The sequence below is a fragment of the Scyliorhinus torazame genome, chromosome 4 (assembly GCF_047496885.1).
Source record: "Scyliorhinus torazame isolate Kashiwa2021f chromosome 4, sScyTor2.1, whole genome shotgun sequence".
NCBI lineage: Eukaryota > Metazoa > Chordata > Chondrichthyes > Carcharhiniformes > Scyliorhinidae > Scyliorhinus > Scyliorhinus torazame.
Window position 1 is genome coordinate 8,881,610 of NC_092710.1, and position 22,840 is coordinate 8,904,449.

Below are 22,840 nucleotides of genomic sequence, written 5' to 3' on the forward strand. Positions count from 1 at the left end.
GTGAATAGTGTCGATGTGGAACTCGCTCCCACAGGGAGTGATCGAGGTGAATAGTGTCGATGTGGAACTCGCTCCCACAGGGAGTGACGGAGGTGAATAGTGTCGGTGTAGAACTCGCTCCCACAGGGAGTGACGGAGGTGAATAGTGTCAATGTGGAACTCGCTCCCACAGGGAGTGATCGAGGTGAATAGTGTCGATGTCGAACTCGCTCCCACAGTGAGTGACGGAGGTGAATAGTGTCGACGTGGAACTCGCTCCCACAGGGAGTGACGGAGGTGAATAGTGTCGGTGTGGAACTCGCTCCCACAGGGAGTGATCGAGGTGAATAGTGTCGGTGTGGAACTCGCTCCCACAGGGAGTGACGGAGGTGAATAGTGTTGATGTGGAACTCGCTCCCACAGGGAGTGACGGAGGTGAAAAGTGTCGGTGTGGAACTCGCTCCCACAGGGAGTGACGGAGGTGAATAGTGTCGATGTGGAACTCGCTCCCACAGGGAGTGACGGAGGTGAATAGTGTCGGTGTGGAACTCGCTCCCACAGGGAGTGACGGAGGTGAATAGTGTCGATGTGGAACTCGCTCCCACAGGGAGTGACGGAGGTGAATAGTGTCGATGTGGAACTCGCTCCCACAGGGAGTGACGGAGGTGAATAGTGTCGATGTGGAACTCGCTCCCACAGGGAGTGACGGAGGTGAATAGTGTCGATGTGGAACTCGCTCCCACAGGGAGTGACGGAGGTGAATAGTGTTGATGTGGAACTCTCTCCCACAGGGAGTGACGGAGGTGAATAGTGTCGATGTGGAACTCGCTCCCACAGGGAGTGACGGAGGTGAATAGTGTCGATGTGGAACTCGCTCCCACAGTGAGTGACGGAGGTGAATAGTGTCGGTGTGGAACTCGCTCCCACAGGGAGTGATGGAGGTGAATAGTGTCGATGTGGAACTCGCTCCCACAGGGAGTGATGGAGGTGAATAGTGTCGATGTGGAACTCGCTCCCACAGGGAGTGACGGAGGTGAATAGTGTCGGTGTGGAACTCGCTCCCACAGGGAGTGATGGAGGTGAATAGTGTCGATGTGGAACTCGCTCCCACAGGGAGTGACGGAGGTGAATAGTGTCGATGTGGAACTCGCTCCCACAGGGAGTGATCGAGGTGAATAGTGTCGGTGTGGAACTCGCTCCCACAGGGAGTGACGGAGGTGAATAGTGTTGATGTGGAACTCGCTCCCACAGGGAGTGATGGAGGTGAATAGTGTCGGTGTGGAACTCGCTCCCACAGGGAGTGACGGAGGTGTATAGTGTCGACGTGGAACTCGCTCCCACAGGGAGTGACGGAGGTGAATAGTGTCGGTGTGGAACTCGCTCCCACAGGGAGTGACGGAGGTGAATAGTGTCAATGTGGAACTCGCTCCCACAGGGAGTGACGGAGGTGAATAGTGTCGGTGTGGAACTCGCTCCCACAGTGAGTGACGGAGGTGAATAGTGTCGATGTGGAACTCGCTCCCACAGTGAGTGACGGAGGTGAATAGTGTCGGTGTGGAACTCGCTCCCACAGGGAGTGATGGAGGTGAATAGTGTCGATGTGGAACTCGCTCCCACAGGGAGTGACGGAGGTGAATAGTGTTGATGTGGAACTCGCTCCCACAGGGAGTGATGGAGGTGAATAGTGTCGGTGTGGAACTCGCTCCCACAGGGAGTGACGGAGGTGTATAGTGTCGACGTGGAACTCGCTCCCACAGGGAGTGACGGAGGTGAATAGTGTCGGTGTGGAACTCGCTCCCACAGGGAGTGACGGAGGTGAATAGTGTTGATGTGGAACTCGCTCCCACAGGGAGTGACGGAGGTGAATAGTGTTGATGTGGAACTCGCTCCCACAGGGAGTGACGGAGGTGAATAGTGTCGGTGTGGAACTCGCTCCCACAGGGAGTGACGGAGGTGAATAGTGTCGGTGTGGAACTCGCTCCCACAGGGAGTGACGGAGGTGAATAGTGTTGATGTGGAACTCGCTCCCACAGGGAGTGATGGAGGTGAATAGTGTCGGTGTGGAACTCGCTCCCACAGGGAGTGACGGAGGTGTATAGTGTCGACGTGGAACTCGCTCCCACAGGGAGTGACGGAGGTGAATAGTGTCGATGTGGAACTCGCTCCCACAGGGAGTGATCGAGGTGAGTAGTGTCGGTGTGGAACTCGCTCCCACAGGGAGTGATCGAGGTGAATAGTGTCGGTGTGGAACTCGCTCCCACAGGGAGTGACGGAGGTGAATAGTGTCGGTGTGGAACTCGCTCCCACAGGGAGTGATCGAGGTGAATAGTGTCGGTGTGGAACTCGCTCCCACAGGGAGTGACGGAGGTGAATAGTGTCGGTGTGGAACTCGCTCCCACAGGGAGTGACGGAGGTGAATAGTGTCGGTGTGGAACTCGCTCCCACAGGGAGTGACGGAGGTGAATAGTGTCGGTGTGGAACTCGCTCCCACAGGGAGTGACGGAGGTGTATAGTGTCGATGTGGAACTCGCTCCCACAGAGAGTGATCGAGGTGAATAGTGTCGGTGTGGAACTCGCTCCAACAGGGAGTGACGGAGGTGAATAGTGTCGATGTGGAACTCGCTCCCACAGGGAGTGACGGAGGTGAATAGTGTCGATGTGGAACTCGCTCCCACAGGGAGTGACGGAGGTGAATAGTGTCGGTGTGGAACTCGCTCCAACAGGGAGTGACGGAGGTGAATAGTGTCGATGTGGAACTCGCTCCCACAGGGAGTGACGGAGGTGAATAGTGTCGATGTGGAACTCGCTCCCACAGGGAGTGATCGAGGTGAATAGTGTCGATGTGGAATTCGCTCCCACAGGGAGTGACGGAGGTGAATAGTGTCGATGTGGAACTCGCTCCCACAGGGAGTGACGGAGGTGAATAGAGTCGATGTGGAACTCACTCCCACAGGGAGTGATCGAGGTGAATAGTGTCGATGTGGAACTCGCTCCCACAGGGAGTGACGGAGGTGAATAGTGTCGGTGTGGAACTCGCTCCCACAGGGAGTGACGGAGGTGAATAGTGTCGATGTGGAACTCACTCCCACAGGGAGTGATCGAGGTGAATAGTGTCGATGTGGAACTCGCTCCCACAGGGAGTGACGGAGGTGAATAGTGTCGGTGTGGAACTCGCTCCCACAGGGAGTGATCGAGGTGAATAGTGTCGATGTGGAACTCACTCCCACAGGGAATGACGGAGGGGAATAGTGTCGATGTGGAACTCGCTCCCACAGGGAGTGATCGAGGTGAATAGTGTCGATGTGGGACTCGCTCCCACAGGGAGTGACGGAGGTGAATAGTGTCGGTGTGGAACCCGCTCTCACAGGGAGTGACGGAGGTGAATAGTGTCGATGCGGAACTCGCTCCCACTGGGAGTGACGGAGGTGAATAGTGTCGATGTGGAACTCGCTCCCACACGGAGTGATCGAGGTGAATAGTGTCGATGCGGAACTCGCTCCCACTGGGAGTGACGGAGGTGAATAGTATCGGTGTGGAACTCGCTCCCACAGGGAGTGATCGAGGTGAATAGTGTCGATGTGGAACTCGCTCCCACTGGGAGTGACGGAGGTGAATAGTATCGGTGTGGAACTCGCTCCCACAGGGAGTGATCGAGGTGAATAGTGTCGATGTGGAACTCGCTCCCACAGGGAGTGACGGAGGTGAATAGTGTCGATGTGGAACTCGCTCCCACAGGGAGTGACGGAGGTGAATAGTGTCGATGTGGAACTCGCTCCCACAGGGAGTGACGGAGGTGAATAGTGTCGATGTGGAACTCGCTCCCACAGGGAGTGATCGAGGTGAATAGTGTCGATGTGGAACTCGCTCCCACAGGGAGTGACGGAGGTGAATAGTGTCGATGTGGAACTCGCTCCCACAGGGAGTGACGGAGGTGAATAGAGTCGATGTGGAACTCACTCCCACAGGGAGTGATCGAGGTGAATAGTGTCGATGTGGAACTCGCTCCCACAGGGAGTGACGGAGGTGAATAGTGTCGGTGTGGAACTCGCTCCCACAGGGAGTGACGGAGGTGAATAGTGTCGATGTGGAACTCACTCCCACAGGGAGTGATCGAGGTGAATAGTGTCGATGTGGAACTCGCTCCCACAGGGAGTGACGGAGGTGAATAGTGTCGGTGTGGAACTCGCTCCCACAGGGAGTGATCGAGGTGAATAGTGTCGATGTGGAACTCACTCCCACAGGGAATGACGGAGGGGAATAGTGTCGATGTGGAACTCGCTCCCACAGGGAGTGATCGAGGTGAATAGTGTCGATGTGGGACTCGCTCCCACAGGGAGTGACGGAGGTGAATAGTGTCGGTGTGGAACCCGCTCCCACAGGGAGTGACGGAGGTGAATAGTGTCGATGCGGAACTCGCTCCCACTGGGAGTGACGGAGGTGAATAGTGTCGATGTGGAACTCGCTCCCACACGGAGTGATCGAGGTGAATAGTGTCGATGCGGAACTCGCTCCCACTGGGAGTGACGGAGGTGAATAGTATCGGTGTGGAACTCGCTCCCACAGGGAGTGATCGAGGTGAATAGTGTCGATGTGGAACTCGCTCCCACTGGGAGTGACGGAGGTGAATAGTATCGGTGTGGAACTCGCTCCCACAGGGAGTGATCGAGGTGAATAGTGTCGATGTGGGACTCGCTCCCACAGGGAGTGACGGAGGTGAATAGTGTCGGTGTGGAACTCGCTCCCACAGGGAGTGATCGAGGTGAATAGTGTTGATGTGGAACTCACTCCCACAAGGAGTGATCGAGGTGAATAGTGTCGATGTGGGACTCGCTCCCACAGGGAGTGACGGAGGTGAATAGTGTCGATGTGGAACTAGCTCCCACAGGGAGTGATCGAGGTGAATAGTGTCGGTGTGGGACTCACTCCCACAGGGAGTGACGGAGGTGAATAGTGTCGGTGTGGGACTCGCTCCCACAGGGAGTGACGGAGGTGAATAGTGTCGATGTGGGACTCGCTCCCACAGGGAGTGATCGAGGTGAATAGTGTCGGTGTGGAACTAGCTCCCACAGGGAGTGATCGAGGTGAATAGTGTCGGTGTGGAACTCGCTCCCACAGGGAGTGATCGAGGTGAATAGTGTCGGTGTGGAACTCGCTCCCACAGAGAGCGATCGAGGTGAATAGTGTCGGTGTGGAACCCGCTCCCACAGGGAGTGATCGAGGTGAATAGTGTTGATGTGGAACTCGCTCCCACAGGGAGTGATGGAGGTGAATAGTGTCGGTGTGGAACTCGCTCCCACAGAGAGTGATCGAGGTGAATAGTGTCGATGTGGAACTCGCTCCCACAGGGAGTGACGGAGGTGAATAGTGTCGATGTGGAACTCGCTCCCACAGGGAGTGACGGAGGTGAATAGTGTCGATGTGGAACTCGCTCCCACAGGGAGTGACGGAGGTGAATAGTGTCGGTGTGGGACTCGCTCCCACAGGGAGTGACAGAGGTGAATAGTGTCGATGTGGAACTCACTCCCACAGGGAGTGATCGAGGTGAATAGTGTCGGTGTGGAACTCGCTCCCACAGGGAGTGACGGAGGTGAATAGTGTCGGTGTGGAACTCACTCCCACAGGGAGTGATCGAGGTGAATAGTGTCGATGTGAATAGTGTCGATGTGGAACTCGCTCCCACAGGGAGTGACGGAGGTGAATAGTGTCGGTGTGGAACTCGCTCCCACAGGGAGTGATCGAGGTGAATAGTGTCGATGTGGGACTCGCTCCCACAGGGAGTGATGGAGGTGAATAGTGTCGGTGTGGAACTCGCTCCCACAGGGAGTGACGGAGCTGAATAGTGTTGATGTGGAACTCGCTCCCACAGGGAGTGACGGAGGTGAATAGTGTCGGTGTGGAACTCGCTCCCACAGGGAGTGACGGAGGTGAATACTGTCGGTGTGGAACTCGCTCCCACAGGGATTGACGGAGGTGAATAGTGTCGGTGTGGAACTCGCTCCCACAGGGAGTGACGGAGGTGAATAGTGTCGGTGTGGAACTCCCTCCCACAGGGAGTGACGGAGGTGAATAGTGTCGGTGTGGAACTCGCTCCCACAGGGAGTGACGGAGGTGAATAGTGTCGATGTGGAACTCGCTCCCACAGGGAGTGACGGAGGTGAATAGTGTCGATGTGGAACTCCCTCCCACAGGGAGTGACGGAGGTGAATAGTGTCGGTGTGGAACTCGCTCCCACAGGGAGTGACGGAGGTGAATAGTGTCGATGTGGAACTCGCTCCCACAGGGAGTGACGGAGGTGAATAGTGTCGGTTGTGAACTCGCTCCCACAGGGAGTGACGGAGGTGAATAGTGTCGATGTGGAACTCGCTCCCAGAGGGAGTGATGGAGGTGAATAGTGTCGGTGTGGAACTCCCTCCCACAGGGAGTGACGGAGGTGAATAGTGTCGGTGTGGAACTCGCTCCCACAGGGAGTGATCGAGGTGAATAGTGTCGGTGTGGAACTCGCTCCCACAGGGAGTGACGGAGGTGAATAGTGTCGGTGTGGACCTTACTCCCACAGGGAGTGACGGAGGTGAATAGTGTCGGTGTGGAACTTGCTCCCACAGGGAGTGATCGAGGTGAATAGTGTCGATGTGGAACTCGCTCCCACAGGGAGTGACGTAGGTGAATAGTGTTGATGTGGAACTCGCTCCCACAGGGAGTGATCGAGGTGAATAGTGTCGATGTGGGACTCGCTCCCACAGGGAGTGATCGAGGTGAATAGTGTCGATGTGGAACTCGCTCCCACAGGGAGTGACGGAGGTGAATAGTGTCGATGTGGAACTCGCTCCCACAGGGAGTGACGGAGGTGAATAGTGTCGATGTGGAACTCGCTCCCAGAGGGAGTGATGGAGGTGAATAGTGTCGGTGTGGAACTCCCTCCCACAGGGAGTGACGGAGGTGAATAGTGTCGGTGTGGAACTCGCTCCCACAGGGAGTGATCGAGGTGAATAGTGTCGGTGTGGAACTCGCTCCCACAGGGAGTGACGGAGGTGAATAGTGTCGGTGTGGACCTTACTCCCACAGGGAGTGACGGAGGTGAATAGTGTCGGTGTGGAACTTGCTCCCACAGGGAGTGATCGAGGTGAATAGTGTCGATGTGGAACTCGCTCCCACAGGGAGTGACGTAGGTGAATAGTGTTGATGTGGAACTCGCTCCCACAGGGAGTGATCGAGGTGAATAGTGTCGATGTGGGACTCGCTCCCACAGGGAGTGATCGAGGTGAATAGTGTCGATGTGGAACTCGCTCCCACAGGGAGTGACGGAGGTGAATAGTGTCGATGTGGAACTCGCTCCCACAGGGAGTGACGGAGGTGAATAGTGTCGATGTGGAACTCGCTCCCACAGGGAGTAAAGGAGGTGAATAGTGTTGATGTGGAACTCGCTCCTACAGGGAGTGACGGAGGTGAATAGTGTCGGTGTGGACTTCGCTCCCTCAGGGAGTGACAGAGGTGAATAGTGTCGGTGTGGACTTCGCTCCCACAGGGAGTGACGGAGGTGAGTAGTGTCGATGTGGAACTCGCACCCACAGGGAGTGACGGAGGTGAATAGTGTTGGTGTGGAACTCGCTCCCACAGGGAGTGACGGAGGTGAATAGTGTCGATGTGGAACTCGCTCCCACAGGGTCTGATGGAGGTGAATAGTGTTGATGTGGAACTCGCTCCCACAGGGAGTGATGGAGGTGAATAGTGTTGGTGTGGAACTCGCTCCCACAGGGAGTGACGGAGGTGAATAGTGTCGATGTGGAACTCGCTCCCACAGGGAGTGACGGAGGTGAATAGTGTCGATGTGGAACTCACTCCCACAGGGAGTGACGGAGGTGAATAGTGTCGATGTGGAACTCCCTCCCACAGGGAGTGACGGAGGTGAATAGTGTCGGTGTGGAACTCGCTCCCACAGGGAGTGACGGAGGTGAATAGTGTCGATGTGGAACTCGCTCCCACAGGGAGTGACGGAGGTGAATAGTGTCGGTGTGGAACTCGCTCCCACAGGGAGTGACGGAGGTGAATAGTGTCGATGTGGAACTCGCTCCCAGAGGGAGTGATGGAGGTGAATAGTGTCGGTGTGGAACTCGCTCCCACAGGGAGTGATCGAGGTGAATAGTGTCGGTGTGGAACTCGCTCCCACAGGGAGTGACGGAGGTGAATAGTGTCGGTGTGGAACTCGCTCCCACAGGGAGTGACGGAGGTGAATAGTGTCGGTGTGGAACTCGCTCCCACAGGGAGTGATCGAGGTGAATAGTGTCGGTGTGGAACTCGCTCCCACAGGGAGTGACGGAGGTGAATAGTGTCGGTGTGGACTTCGCTCCCTCAGGGAGTGACAGAGGTGAATAGTGTCGGTGTGGACTTCGCTCCCACAGGGAGTGACGGAGGTGAATAGTGTCGGTGTGGACCTTACTCCCACAGGGAGTGATCGAGGTGAATAGTGTCGGTGTGGAACTCGCTCCCACAGGGAGTGACGGAGATGAATAGTGTCGGTGTGGAACTCGTTCCCACAGGGAGTGATCGAGGTGAATAGTGTCGGTGTGGAACTCGCTCCCACAGGGAGTGACGGAGGTGAATAGTGTCGGTGTGGACCTTACTCCCACAGGGAGTGACGGAGGTGAATAGTGTTGATGTGGAACTTGCTCCCACAGGGAGTGATCGAGGTGAATAGTGTCGATGTGGAACTCGCTCCCACAGGGAGTGACGTAGGTGAATAGTGTTGATGTGGAACTCGCTCCCACAGGGAGTGATCGAGGTGAATAGTGTCGATGTGGGACTCGCTCCCACAGGGAGTGATCGAGGTGAATAGTGTCGATGTGGAACTCGCTCCCACAGGGAGTGACGGAGGTGAATAGTGTCGATGTGGAACTCGCTCCCACAGGGAGTGACGGAGGTGAATAGTGTCGATGTGGAACTCGCTCCCACAGGGAGTAAAGGAGGTGAATAGTGTTGATGTGGAACTCGCTCCTACAGGGAGTGACGGAGGTGAATAGTGTCGGTGTGGACTTCGCTCCCTCAGGGAGTGACAGAGGTGAATAGTGTCGGTGTGGACTTCGCTCCCACAGGGAGTGACGGAGGTGAGTAGTGTCGATGTGGAACTCGCACCCACAGGGAGTGACGGAGGTGAATAGTGTTGGTGTGGAACTCGCTCCCACAGGGAGTGACGGAGGTGAATAGTGTCGATGTGGAACTCGCTCCCACAGGGTCTGATGGAGGTGAATAGTGTTGATGTGGAACTCGCTCCCACAGGGAGTGATCGAGGTGAATAGTGTTGGTGTGGAACTCGCTCCCACAGGGAGTGACGGAGGTGAATAGTGTCGATGTGGAACTCGCTCCCACAGGGAGTGACGGAGGTGAATAGTGTCGATGTGGAACTCGCTCCCACAGGGAGTGACGGAGGTGAATAGTGTCGATGTGGAACTCCCTCCCACAGGGAGTGACGGAGGTGAATAGTGTCGGTGTGGAACTCGCTCCCACAGGGAGTGACGGAGGTGAATAGTGTCGATGTGGAACTCGCTCCCACAGGGAGTGACGGAGGTGAATAGTGTCGGTGTGGAACTCGCTCCCACAGGGAGTGACGGAGGTGAATAGTGTCGATGTGGAACTCGCTCCCAGAGGGAGTGATGGAGGTGAATAGTGTCGGTGTGGAACTCGCTCCCACAGGGAGTGATCGAGGTGAATAGTGTCGGTGTGGAACTCGCTCCCACAGGGAGTGACGGAGGTGAATAGTGTCGGTGTGGAACTCGCTCCCACAGGGAGTGACGGAGGTGAATAGTGTCGGTGTGGAACTCGCTCCCACAGGGAGTGATCGAGGTGAATAGTGTCGGTGTGGAACTCGCTCCCACAGGGAGTGACGGAGGTGAATAGTGTCGGTGTGGACTTCGCTCCCTCAGGGAGTGACAGAGGTGAATAGTGTCGGTGTGGACTTCGCTCCCACAGGGAGTGACGGAGGTGAATAGTGTCGGTGTGGACCTTACTCCCACAGGGAGTGATCGAGGTGAATAGTGTCGGTGTGGAACTCGCTCCCACAGGGAGTGACGGAGGTGAATAGTGTCGGTGTGGAACTCGCTCCCACAGGGAGTGACGGAGGTGAATAGTGTCGGTGTGGAACTTGCTCCCACAGGGAGTGATCGAGGTGAATAGTGTCGATGTGGAACTCGCTCCCACAGGGAGTGACGTAGGTGAATAGTGTTGATGTGGAACTCGCTCCCACAGGGAGTGATCGAGGTGAATAGTGTCGATGTGGGACTCGCTCCCACAGGGAGTGATCGAGGTGAATAGTGTCGATGTGGAACTCGCTCCCACAGGGAGTGACGGAGGTGAATAGTGTCGATGTGGAACTCGCTCCCACAGGGAGTGACGGAGGTGAATAGTGTCGATGTGGAACTCGCTCCCACAGGGAGTGACGGAGGTGAATAGTGTTGATGTGGAACTCGCTCCTACAGGGAGTGACGGAGGTGAATAGTGTCGGTGTGGACTTCGCTCCCTCAGGGAGTGACAGAGGTGAATAGTGTCGGTGTGGAATTCGCTCCCACAGGGAGTGACGGAGGTGAATAGTGTTGGTGTGGAACTCGCTCCCACAGGGAGTGACGGAGGTGAATAGTGTCGATGTGGAACTTGCTCCCACAGGGTCTGATGGAGGTGAATAGTGTTGATGTGGAACTCGCTCCCACAGGGAGTGACGGAGGTGAATAGTGTCGATGTGGAACTCGCTCCCACAGGGAGTGATCGAGGTGAATAGTGTTGGTGTGGAACTCGCTCCCACAGGGAGTGACGGAGGTGAATATTGTCGATGTGAGATCGCTCCCACAGGGTCTGATGGAGGTGAATAGTGTCGATGTGGAACTCGCTCCCACAGGGAGTGACGGAGGTGAATAGTGTCGATGTGGAACTCGCTCCCACAGGGAGTGACGGAGGTGAATAGTGTCGATGTGGGACTCGCTCCCACAGGGAGTGATCGAGGTGAATAGTGTCGGTGTGGACTTCGCTCCCACAGGGAGTGACGGAGGTGAATAGTGTCGATGTGGAACTCGCTCCCACAGGGAGTGACGGAGGTGAATAGTGTCGATGTGGAACTCGCTCCCAGAGGGAGTGATGGAGGTGAATAGTGTCGGTGTGGAACTCCCTCCCACAGGGAGTGACGGAGGTGAATAGTGTCGGTGTGGAACTCGCTCCCACAGGGAGTGATCGAGGTGAATAGTGTCGGTGTGGAACTCGCTCCCACAGGGAGTGACGGAGGTGAATAGTGTCGGTGTGGACCTTACTCCCACAGGGAGTGACGGAGGTGAATAGTGTCGGTGTGGAACTTGCTCCCACAGGGAGTGATCGAGGTGAATAGTGTCGATGTGGAACTCGCTCCCACAGGGAGTGACGTAGGTGAATAGTGTTGATGTGGAACTCGCTCCCACAGGGAGTGATCGAGGTGAATAGTGTCGATGTGGGACTCGCTCCCACAGGGAGTGATCGAGGTGAATAGTGTCGATGTGGAACTCGCTCCCACAGGGAGTGACGGAGGTGAATAGTGTCGATGTGGAACTCGCTCCCACAGGGAGTGACGGAGGTGAATAGTGTCGATGTGGAACTCGCTCCCACAGGGAGTAAAGGAGGTGAATAGTGTTGATGTGGAACTCGCTCCTACAGGGAGTGACGGAGGTGAATAGTGTCGGTGTGGACTTCGCTCCCTCAGGGAGTGACAGAGGTGAATAGTGTCGGTGTGGACTTCGCTCCCACAGGGAGTGACGGAGGTGAGTAGTGTCGATGTGGAACTCGCACCCACAGGGAGTGACGGAGGTGAATAGTGTTGGTGTGGAACTCGCTCCCACAGGGAGTGACGGAGGTGAATAGTGTCGATGTGGAACTCGCTCCCACAGGGTCTGATGGAGGTGAATAGTGTTGATGTGGAACTCGCTCCCACAGGGAGTGACGGAGGTGAATAGTGTCGATGTGGAACTCGCTCCCAGAGGGAGTGATGGAGGTGAATAGTGTCGGTGTGGAACTCGCTCCCACAGGGAGTGATCGAGGTGAATAGTGTCGGTGTGGAACTCGCTCCCACAGGGAGTGACGGAGGTGAATAGTGTCGGTGTGGAACTCGCTCCCACAGGGAGTGACGGAGGTGAATAGTGTCGGTGTGGAACTCGCTCCCACAGGGAGTGATCGAGGTGAATAGTGTCGGTGTGGAACTCGCTCCCACAGGGAGTGACGGAGGTGAATAGTGTCGGTGTGGACTTCGCTCCCTCAGGGAGTGACAGAGGTGAATAGTGTCGGTGTGGACTTCGCTCCCACAGGGAGTGACGGAGGTGAATAGTGTCGGTGTGGACCTTACTCCCACAGGGAGTGATCGAGGTGAATAGTGTCGGTGTGGAACTCGCTCCCACAGGGAGTGACGGAGGTGAATAGTGTCGGTGTGGAACTCGCTCCCACAGGGAGTGACGGAGGTGAATAGTGTCGGTGTGGAACTTGCTCCCACAGGGAGTGATCGAGGTGAATAGTGTCGATGTGGAACTCGCTCCCACAGGGAGTGACGTAGGTGAATAGTGTTGATGTGGAACTCGCTCCCACAGGGAGTGATCGAGGTGAATAGTGTCGATGTGGGACTCGCTCCCACAGGGAGTGATCGAGGTGAATAGTGTCGATGTGGAACTCGCTCCCACAGGGAGTGACGGAGGTGAATAGTGTCGATGTGGAACTCGCTCCCACAGGGAGTGACGGAGGTGAATAGTGTCGATGTGGAACTCGCTCCCACAGGGAGTGACGGAGGTGAATAGTGTTGATGTGGAACTCGCTCCTACAGGGAGTGACGGAGGTGAATAGTGTCGGTGTGGACTTCGCTCCCTCAGGGAGTGACAGAGGTGAATAGTGTCGGTGTGGAATTCGCTCCCACAGGGAGTGACGGAGGTGAATAGTGTTGGTGTGGAACTCGCTCCCACAGGGAGTGACGGAGGTGAATAGTGTCGATGTGGAACTTGCTCCCACAGGGTCTGATGGAGGTGAATAGTGTTGATGTGGAACTCGCTCCCACAGGGAGTGATCGAGGTGAATAGTGTTGGTGTGGAACTCGCTCCCACAGGGAGTGACGGAGGTGAATATTGTCGATGTGAGATCGCTCCCACAGGGTCTGATGGAGGTGAATAGTGTCGATGTGGAACTCGCTCCCACAGGGAGTGACGGAGGTGAATAGTGTCGATGTGGAACTCGCTCCCACAGGGAGTGACGGAGGTGAATAGTGTCGATGTGGGACTCGCTCCCACAGGGAGTGATCGAGGTGAATAGTGTCGGTGTGGACTTCGCTCCCACAGGGAGTGACGGAGGTGAATAGTGTCGATGTGGAACTCGCTCCCACAGGGAGTGACGGAGGTGAATAGTGTCGATGTGGAACTCGCTCCCACAGGGAGTGACGGAGGTGAATAGTGTCGATGTGGAACTCGCTCCCAAAGGGAGTGAACGAGGTGAATAGTGTCGATGTGGAACTCGCTCCCACAGGGAGTGACGGAGGTGAATAGTGTCGATGTGGAACTCGCTCCCACAGGGAGTGATGGAGGTGAATAGTGTCGGTGTGGAACTCGCTCCCACAGGGAGTGACGGAGGTGAATAGTGTCGATGTGGAACTCGCTCCCACAGGGAGTGACCGAGGAGAATAGTGTTGGTGTGGAACTCGCTCCCACAGGGAGTGATGGTGGTGAATAGTGTCGATGTGGAACTCGCTCCCACAGGGAGTGAACGAGGTGAATAGTGTCGATGTGGAACTCGCTCCCACAGGGAGTGACGGAGGTGAATAGTGTCGGTGTGCAACTCGCTCCCACAGGGAGTGACGGAGGTGAATAGTGTCGATGTGGAACTCGCTCCCAGAAGGAGTGACGGAGGTGAATAGTGTCGATGTGGAACTCGCTTCCACAGGGAGTGACGGAGGTGAATAGTGTCGATGTGGAACGCGCTCCCACAGGGAGTGATGGAGGTGAATAGTGTCGATGTGGAACTCGCTCCCACAGGGAGTGACGGTGGTGAATAGTGTCGATGTGGAACTCACTCCCACAGGGAGTGACGGAGGTGAATAGTGTCGGTGTGGAACTCGCTCCCACAGGGAGTGACGGAGGTGAATAGTGTCGATGTGGAACTCGCTCCCACAGGGAGTGATCGAGGTGAATAGTGTCGATGTGGGACTCGCTCCCACAGGATGTGATCGAGGTGAATAGAGTCGATGTGGAACTCGCTCCCACAGGGAGTGAACGAGGTGAATAGTGTTGATGTGGAACTCGCTCCCACAGGGTGTGATCGAGGTGAATAGAGTCGATGTGGAACTCGCTCCCACAGGGAGTGATCGAGGTGAATAGTGTCAATGTGGGACTCGCTCACACAGGGAGTGACGGAGGTGAATAGTGTTGATGTGGAACTCGCTCCCACAGGGAGTGACGGAGGTGAATAGTGTCGGTGTGGAACTCGCTCCCACAGGGAGTGACGGAGGTGAATAGTGTCGGTGTGGAACTCGCTCCCACAGGGAGTGACGGAGGTGAATAGTGTCGGTGTGGAACTCGCTCCCACAGGGAGTGAGCGAGGTGAATAGTGTCGATGTGGAACTCGCTCCCAAAGGGAGTGACGGAGGTGAATAGTGTCGGTGTGGAACTCGCTCCCACAGGGAGTGATCGAGGTGAATAGTGTCGGTGTGGAACTCGCTCCCACAGGGAGTGACGGAGGTGAATAGTGTCGATGTGGAACTCGCTCACCCAGGGAGTGACGGAGGTGAATAGTGTTGATGTGGAACTCGCTCCCACAGGGAGTGACGGAGGTGAATAGTGTCGGTGTGGAACTCGCTCCCACAGGGAGTGATCGAGGTGAATAGTGTCGATGTGGAACTCGCTCCTACGGGGAGTGATCGAGGTGAATAGTGTCGATGTGGAACTCGCTCCCACAGGGAGTGACGGAGGTGAATAGTGTCGGTGTGGAACTCGCTCCCACAGGGAGTGATCGAGCTGAATAGAGTCGATGTGGAACTCGCTCCCACAGGGAGTGACGGAGGTGAATAGTGTTGATGTGGAACTCGCTCCCACATTGAGTGACGGAGGTGAATAGTGTCGGTGTGGAACTCGCTCCCACAGGGAGTGATCGAGGTGAATAGAGTCGATGTGGAACTCGCTCCCACAGGGAGTGACGGAGGTGAATAGTGTCGATGTGGAGCTCGCTCCCACATTGAGTGACGGAGGTGAATAGTGTCGGTGTGGAACTCGCTCCCACAGGGAGTGATGGAGGTGAATAGTGTCGGTGTGGAACTCGCTCCCACGGGGAGTGATCGAGGTGAATCGTGTCGATGTGGAACTTGCTCCCACAGGGAGTGATGGAGGTGAATAGTGTCGATGTGGAACTCGCTCCCACGGGGAGTGATCGAGGTGAATCGTGTCGATGTGGAACTCGCTCCCACAGGGAGTGATCAAGGTGGATAGTGTTGATGTGGAACTCGCTCCCACAGGGAGTGATCGAGGTGGATAGTGTTGATGTGGAACTCGCTCCCACAGGGAGTGATCGAGGTGAATAGTGTCGGTGTGGAACTCGCTCCCACGCGGAGTGATGGAGGTGAATAGTGTCGGTGTGGAACTCGCTCCCACAGGGAGTGACGGAGGTGAATAGTGTCGATGTGGAACTCGCTCCCACAGGGAGTGATGGAGGTGAATAGTGTCGGTGTGGAACTCGCTCCCACAGGGAGTGACGGAGGTGAATAGTGTCGATGTGGAACTCGCTCCCACAGGGAGTGACGGAGGTGAATAGTGTCGATGTGGAACTCGCTCCCACAGGGAGTGATCGAGGTGAATAGTGTCGATGTGGAACTCGCTCCCACAGGGAGTGACGGAGGTGAATAGTGTCGATGTGGAACTCGCTCCCACAGGGAGTGATCGAGGTGAATCGTGTCGATGTGGAACTCGCTCCCACAGGGAGTGATCGAGGTGAATAGTGTCGGTGTGGAACTCGCTCCCACAGGGAGTGACGGAGGTGAATAGTGTCGGTGTGGAACTCGCTCCCACAGGGAGTGATGGAGGTGAATAGTGTCGGTGTGGAACTCGCTCCCACGGGGAGTGATCGGGGTGAATCGTGTCCCCATCTTCAAGTGTATCTCCTGCAAAAAGGCCAAGGGCTGAATTGTCCTCCGTCGGGATTGTCCATTGTGCCGGCAGTCCGGGGGGGGGGGGGTTCACGACAGACATCTGGTGTGGCGGGATGGATAAACTCGGCCCACGTCCGCCGTCAGACTCCTCAGGTGCATGATCACACGTCACCGTTTTGCCGGCTGCTTCAGCCCCCTCACGCTCCACGTGACCAGCCTGGCCAGTGGGGGCGGGGGGGGGGGGGGGGCACTCCTCTCCCCTGCCGATCAGCCATATCCCTTCCTAGGCCAGCACTCGGCCTGTTTCCTGCGACCCTCCAGGCCCACCCTCCGATGTCCACCGCCATCGACCCTTTGACAACTGCGCCACAGCAACCACACCCTTTTCAGCAACGCTGCCCTGTCTAGCCCCACCCCTCAAACAACGAATCAGCCCCATCCGCCCCTCCCCCGCCCACCGCTGCTTCTTCCTGACGGGGCAGTATCTCTGAACAATAGAGTCTGGAACCGATCAGGGAGCAATGAAGATTCATTAAGAACCGGAGAGTAAAGGATCCTCCAGGCAAGAGTGATCCTAACATTATGGAACTGCATATTCAGTTCGAGGGTGACAAATGTTGGTCAATCCGTTCTCTTCGTCTGTTCTGCTTCCAGGTCCTGATATTCCCGTAGCTTTTTCCCTTCCCACGTACGTTTCCTGGTCCTCCTCGCCTATCGGAGAGTCTTCTCCTTGTCGAGAAAGCAGTGCCAGCGCACCACCGTCGGCCTCGCCGGCTCATCTGCCTGCGGCCCCGTCCGTAGCACCCTGTGTGCTCGGTCTACCTCCCAACCTCAGGCCCCCTCCCCATCAGCTTTTCCCTCATCCTAGCCACGTACCTGTCGGCCTCCGCACCTTAGCTGCCTTCGGACATCCCCACCATGGCGGGTGGTGTGTCCTGGAGCGATTCGCCAGATCCTCCACCTTCTCTTTCGGCCTCTTTTTGGGTCTCCCGCCACCGATGAGGCGAGCTGTCCCTCGTGCACCCCCACCGCCTCCTCCTCCTCCTCCTCTTCCCCTGCTCCACTCTCTCGACCCCCCACCACCTTGGTCAGGTCTTCCAGGGTCTCCTTCGTCTGCTGGTAGAACGTCCATTCAGGAACTCTATTAACTGCTCCGTTGACCACTGGGCAGGCAAGGCCGCTCCCTGGCCCTTACCCTGCGGCGCATCACCAAGACTCTCCTGTTCCAGTGCCTCTTTCCTTCTCGGCCCACTCCCGTGGATCGTCCACCAGCCACAACCGAGGAGTAAAACCTTCCCCCGGCACTCCTGCACCTCTAACACTCAAACACTTCACCCTCTGGGCGGGGAGAAAGCTGACGGAATCCGCCTTGTGCGGGAGCCACCGCGTGTGTGACTGCTCACTCCATAGCCCCAGCGTTGAATATACTCAGTAACCCGGCCTCCGCTTCCGTCTGAGAACTGAAAGGTTGATTGACCGACATTTGTCACCCTCGACGTGAATTATGCAATTCCATAACGTTATGATCACTCTTGCCTGGAGGATCCTTGACTCTCTGATTCTTAATTAATCCTGTCTCATTACCGGGTCCAAAACAGCCTGCGCTCTGATCGGTTCTGAGATATTGCCCCGTCAGCAGCCTCCAGGCTACCTTTGGGAATTTGATTCATCGAGTCGATATAAAGATTGAAACCTGTGCAACATCTTTGTGGCAAGCCCTCAATATTTCTTAATAATAATAGACAGGCTAACTGCTGTCTGGGAGCCTCTGAAACACAACCACCAGTGGTTCTACGTTTCGATTCTCTGAACCAAGATCATTTCTCACTGCTCTCGTCCCTTATTAACAGCGCTAACCCTCCACCTTGTCCTCTCCCGCTGTCCTTCTGCCGTGTTAAAGGCCTGTGATTGTCCAGCTCACAGCCGCGGTCACTTTGCAGCCTTCGTTCCGCAGTGGCGCGCGCTCGTTTGTTCCCGCCGCCATCGTCGCCTCCTTCCCGTCGGGATGCGTTTCCCGTGTGAGTTGCGGAGACGTTGGGGTTGGCGTGGTGCTTGCGTTTCTCTCGGGCCCGCGTGGAGCGCCGCAGAAGCTGACCGCTGCCCGGTTCTTGGCTCCCTCCAGGTGACACGTCCCCCGGGTTACAGGACAGAGGGGAGCGTCCGCCGTCCTGCTCGATGGACAATCGCTCGCTGTCTGAGGTGAGTGGACCCCCTCCTCCCGCGGTCAAACTGAGCTGCCGTTGGACGCGGACTTGAGCCAATCCTGTTGGAGTCGGTTGAGGGGAGGGGGGTGCCGGGGGGGGGGGGGTCAGCCTTGGCGGGGGGGGGGGGGGGGGGTTGTTGTTGGTCAGTGGAGGGTGGGAGGTCAGGGAAGGAACAATATCGAGGGGGAGTTAGTGCCTCAGCCTGGGAGACGGGAGGGTCAACGTGGGAAAGGTAAAGGGTCAGTGAGGGGGGGTGGGGGAGGGAGGGTCAGTGAGGGAGGGAGGGTCAGTGAGGGGGGGTGGGGGAGGGAGGGTCAGTGAGGGAGGGAGGGTCAGTGAGGGAGGGTGACTGAGGGAGGGTCACTGAGGGAGGGTCACTGAGGGAGGGAGGGTCAGTGAGGGTCAGTGAGGGAGGGTCAGTGAGGGAGGGTCAGCGAGGGCAGGGAGGGTCAGTGGGGGAGGGTCAGTGAGGGAGGGTCAGCAAGGGAGGGTCAGCGAGGGAGGGTCAGCGAGGGAGGGTCAGCGAGGGTCAGCGAGGGAGGGTCAGTGAGGGAGGGTCAGCGAGGGAGGGTCAGTGAGGGAGGGTCAGCGAGGGAGGGTCAGTGAGGGAGGGTCAGTGAGGGTCAGCGAGGGAGGGTCACTGAGGGAGGGTCAGTGAGGTCAGTGAGGGAGGGAGGGTCAGCGAGGGAGGGTCAGTGCGGGAGGGTCAGTGAGGGTCAGTGAGGGAGGGTCAGTGAGGGTCAGTGAGGGAGGGAGGGTCAGTGAGGGAGGGTCACTGAGGGAGGGTCAGTGAGGGTCAGCGAGGGAGGGTCAGCGAGGGAGGGTCAGCGAGGGAGGGTCAGCGAGGGTCAGCGAGGGAGGGTCAGTGAGGGAGGGTCAGCGAGGGAGGGTCAGTGAGGGAGGGTCAGCGAGGGAGGGTCAGTGAGGGAGGGTCAGTGAGGGTCAGCGAGGGAGGGTCACTGAGGGAGGGTCAGTGAGGTCAGTGAGGGAGGGAGGGTCAGCGAGGGAGGGTCAGTGAGGGAGGGTCAGTGAGGGTCAGTGAGGGAGGGTCAGTGAGGGTCAGTGAGGGAGGGAGGGTCAGTGAGGGAGGGTCACTGAGGGAGGGTCAGTGAGGGTCAGCGAGGGAGGGTCAGCGAGGGAGGGTCAGCGAGGGAGGGTCAGCGAGGGAGGGTCACTGAGGGAGGGTCAGTGAGGGTCAGTGAGGGAGGGTCAGCGAGGGAGGGTCAGTGAGGGAGGGTCAGTGAGGGAGGGTCAGTGAGGGAGGGTGAGCGAGGGAGGGAGGGAGGGTCATTGAGGGAGGGTCAGTGAGGGAGGGAGGGTCAGTGAGGGTCAGTGAGGGTCAGCGAGGGAGGGTCAGTGAGGGTCAGTGAGGGAGGGAGGGTCAGCGAGGGAGGGTCAGCGAGGGAGGGTCAGTGAGGGTCAGTGAGGGAGGGTCAGTGAGGGTCAGTGAGGGAGGGAGGGTCAGTGAGGGAGGGTCACTGAGGGAGGGTCAGTGAGGGTCAGCGAGGGAGGGTCAGCGAGGGAGGGTCAGCGAGGGAGGGTCAGCGAGGGAGGGTCACTGAGGGAGGGTCAGTGAGGGTCAGTGAGGGAGGGTCAGCGAGGGAGGGTCAGTGAGGGAGGGTCAGTGAGGGAGGGTCAGTGAGGGAGGGTCAGCGAGGGAGGGAGGGAGGGTCAGTGAGGGAGGGTCAGTGAGGGAGGGAGGGTCAGTGAGGGTCAGTGAGGGTCAGCGAGGGAGGGTCAGTGAGGGTCAGTGAGGGAGGGTCAGCGAGGGAGGGTCAGCGAGGGAGGGTCAGTGAGGGAGGGTCAGTGAGGGTCAGCGAGGGAGGGTCAGTGAGGGAGGGTCAGTGAGGGAGGGTCAGTGAGGGAGGGTCACTGAGGGAGGGTCAGTGAGGGAGGGTCAGTGAGGGAGGGTCAGTGAGGGTCAGTGAGGGAGGGTCAGTGAGGGTCAGTGAGGGAGGGAGGGTCAGTGAGGGAGGGTCACTGAGGGAGGGTCAGTGAGGGTCAGTGAGGGAGGGTCAGTGAGGGAGGGTCAGTGAGGGTCAGTGAGGGTCAGCGAGGGAGGGTCAGTGAGGGAGAGTCAGTGAGGGAGAGTCAGTGAGGGAGGGTCAGTGAGGGAGGGAGGGAGGGTCATTGAGGGAGGGTCAGTGAGGGAGGGTCAGCGAGGGAGGGTCAGTGAGGGAGGGTCAGTGAGGGAGGGTCAGCGAGGGAGGGAGGGAGGGTCATTGAGGGAGGGTCAGTGAGGGAGGGAGGGTCAGTGAGGGTCAGTGAGGGTCAGCGAGGGAGGGTCAGTGAGGGTCAGTGAGGGAGGGAGGGTCAGCGAGGGAGGGTCAGTGAGGGAGGGTCAGTGAGGGTCAGTGAGGGAGGGTCAGTGAGGGTCAGTGAGGGAGGGAGGGTCAGTGAGGGAGGGTCAGTGAGGGAGGGTCAGTGAGGGTCAGCGAGGGAGGGTCAGCGAGGGAGGGTCAGCGAGGGAGGGTCACTGAGGGAGGGTCAGTGAGGGTCAGTGAGGGAGGGTCAGCGAGGGAGGGTCAGTGAGGGAGGGTCAGTGAGGGAGGGTCAGTGAGGGAGGGTCAGCGAGGGAGGGAGGGAGGGTCAGTGAGAGAGGGTCAGTGAGGGAGGGAGGGTCAGTGAGGGTCAGTGAGGGTCAGCGAGGGAGGGTCAGTGAGGGTCAGTGAGGGAGGGTCAGCGAGGGAGGGTCAGCGAGGGAGGGTCAGTGAGGGAGGGTCAGTGAGGGTCAGCGAGGGAGGGTCAGTGAGGGAGGGAGGGTCAGTGAGGGAGGGTCAGTGAGGGAGGGTCACTGAGGGAGGGTCAGTGAGGGAGGGTCAGTGAGGGAGGGCCAGTGAGGGTCAGTGAGGGTCAGTGAGGGAGGGTCAGTGAGGGTCAGTGAGGGAGGGAGGGTCAGTGAGGGAGGGTCACTGAGGGAGGGTCAGTGAGGGTCAGTGAGGGAGGGTCAGTGAGGGAGGGTCAGTGAGGGTCAGTGAGGGTCAGCGAGGGAGAGTCAGTGAGGGAGAGTCAGTGAGGGAGAGTCAGTGAGGGAGGGTCAGTGAGGGAGGGTCAGTGAGGGTCAGTGAGGGTCAGCGAGGGAGGGTCAGTGAGGGAAAGTCAGTGAGGGTCAGTGAGGGAGGATCAGTGAGGGAGGGTCAGTGAGGGAGGGTCAGTGAGGGAGGGTCAGTGAGGGAGGGTCAGTGAGGGAGGGTCAGCGAGGGAGGGTCAGCGAGGGAGGGTCAGCGAGGGAGGTTCAGTGAGGGAGAGGCAGTGAGGGAGGGGCAGTGAGGGTCAGTGAGGGAGGGTCAGTGAGGGAGGGTCACTGAGGGAGGGTCAGTGAGGGAGGGTCAGTGAGGGTCAGCGAGGGAGGGTCAGTGAGGGAGGGTCACTGAGGGAGGGTCACTGAGGGAGGGTCACTGAGGGAGGGTCAGTGAGGGAGGGTAAGTGAGGGAGGGTCAGTGAGGGTCACGAGGGAGGGTCAGCGAGGGAGGGTCAGTGAGGGTCAGTGAGGGAGGGTCAGCGAGGGAGGGTCAGTGAGGGAGGGTCACTGAGGGAGGGTCAGTGAGGGAGGGTCAGTGAGGGAGGGTCAGCGAGGGAGGGTCAGCGAGGGAGGGTCAGTGAGGGAGGGTCAGTGAGGGAGGGTCACTGAGGGAGGGTCAGTGAGGGAGGGTCAGCGAGTGAGGGTCAGTGAGGGAGGGAGGGTCAGTGAGGGAGGGTCAGTGAGGGAGGGTCAGTGAGGGAGGGTCAGTGAGGGAGGGTCAGCGAGTGAGGGTCAGTGAGGGAGGGAGGGTCAGTGAGGGTCAGTGAGGGAGGGTCAGCGAGTGAGGGTCAGTGAGGGTCAGTGAGGGAGGGTCAGCGAGGGAGGGTCACTGAGGGAGGGTCACTGAGGGAGGGTCAGTGAGGGAGGGTCAGTGAGGGAGGGTCAGTGACGGAGCGTCAGTGAGGGAGGGTCAGTGAGGGAGGGTCAGTGAGGGAGGGTCAGTGAGGGAGGGTCAGTGAGGGAGGGTCAGTGAGGGAGGGTCAGTGAGGGAGGGTCAGCGAGGGAGGGTCAGCGAGGGAGGGTCAGTGAGGGAGGGTCAGCGTGGGAGGGTCAGTGAGGGAGAGTCAGAGGGAGGGTCAGCGAGGGAGGGTCACTGAGGGAGGGTCAGTGAGGTCAGTGAGGGAGGGAGGGTCAGTGAGGGAGGGTCAGTGAGGGAGGGTCAGTGAGGGTCAGTGAGGGAGGGAGGGTCAGTGAGGGAGGGTCACTGAGGGAGGGTCAGTGAGGGTCAGCGAGGGAGGGTCAGCGAGGGAGGGTCAGCGAGGGAGGGTCAGCGAGGGAGGGTCAGCGAGGGTCAGTGAGGGAGGGTCAGCGAGGGAGGGTCAGTGAGGGAGGGTCAGTGAGGGAGGGTCAGTGAGGGAGGGTCAGTGAGGGAGGGTCAGTGAGGGAGGGTCAGTGAGGGAGGGTCAGTGAGGGTCAGTGAGGGAGGGTCAGTGAGGGAGGGTCAGTGAGGGAGAGTCAGTGAGGGAGGGTCAGTGAGGGAGGGTCAGTGAGGGTCAGTGAGGGAGGGTCAGTGAGGGTCAGTGAGGG

General features: G+C 58.2%; 1 protein-coding gene across 1 annotated transcript in view; it reads left to right on the forward strand.

Moving 5' to 3' along the window:
• The window catches only part of LOC140411278 (membrane-associated phosphatidylinositol transfer protein 1-like), a gene marked incomplete at its 3' end in the record, with an annotated part of 252,446 nt that overhangs the window by 103,803 nt on the left and 125,803 nt on the right, over nucleotides 1-22,840 (forward strand). Inside the window, exon 10 of the mRNA XM_072500400.1 lies at nucleotides 18,210-18,286. Within this exon, the coding sequence (XP_072356501.1) occupies nucleotides 18,210-18,286 (77 nt within the window). The remainder of the gene's footprint in view (nucleotides 1-18,209; nucleotides 18,287-22,840) is intronic.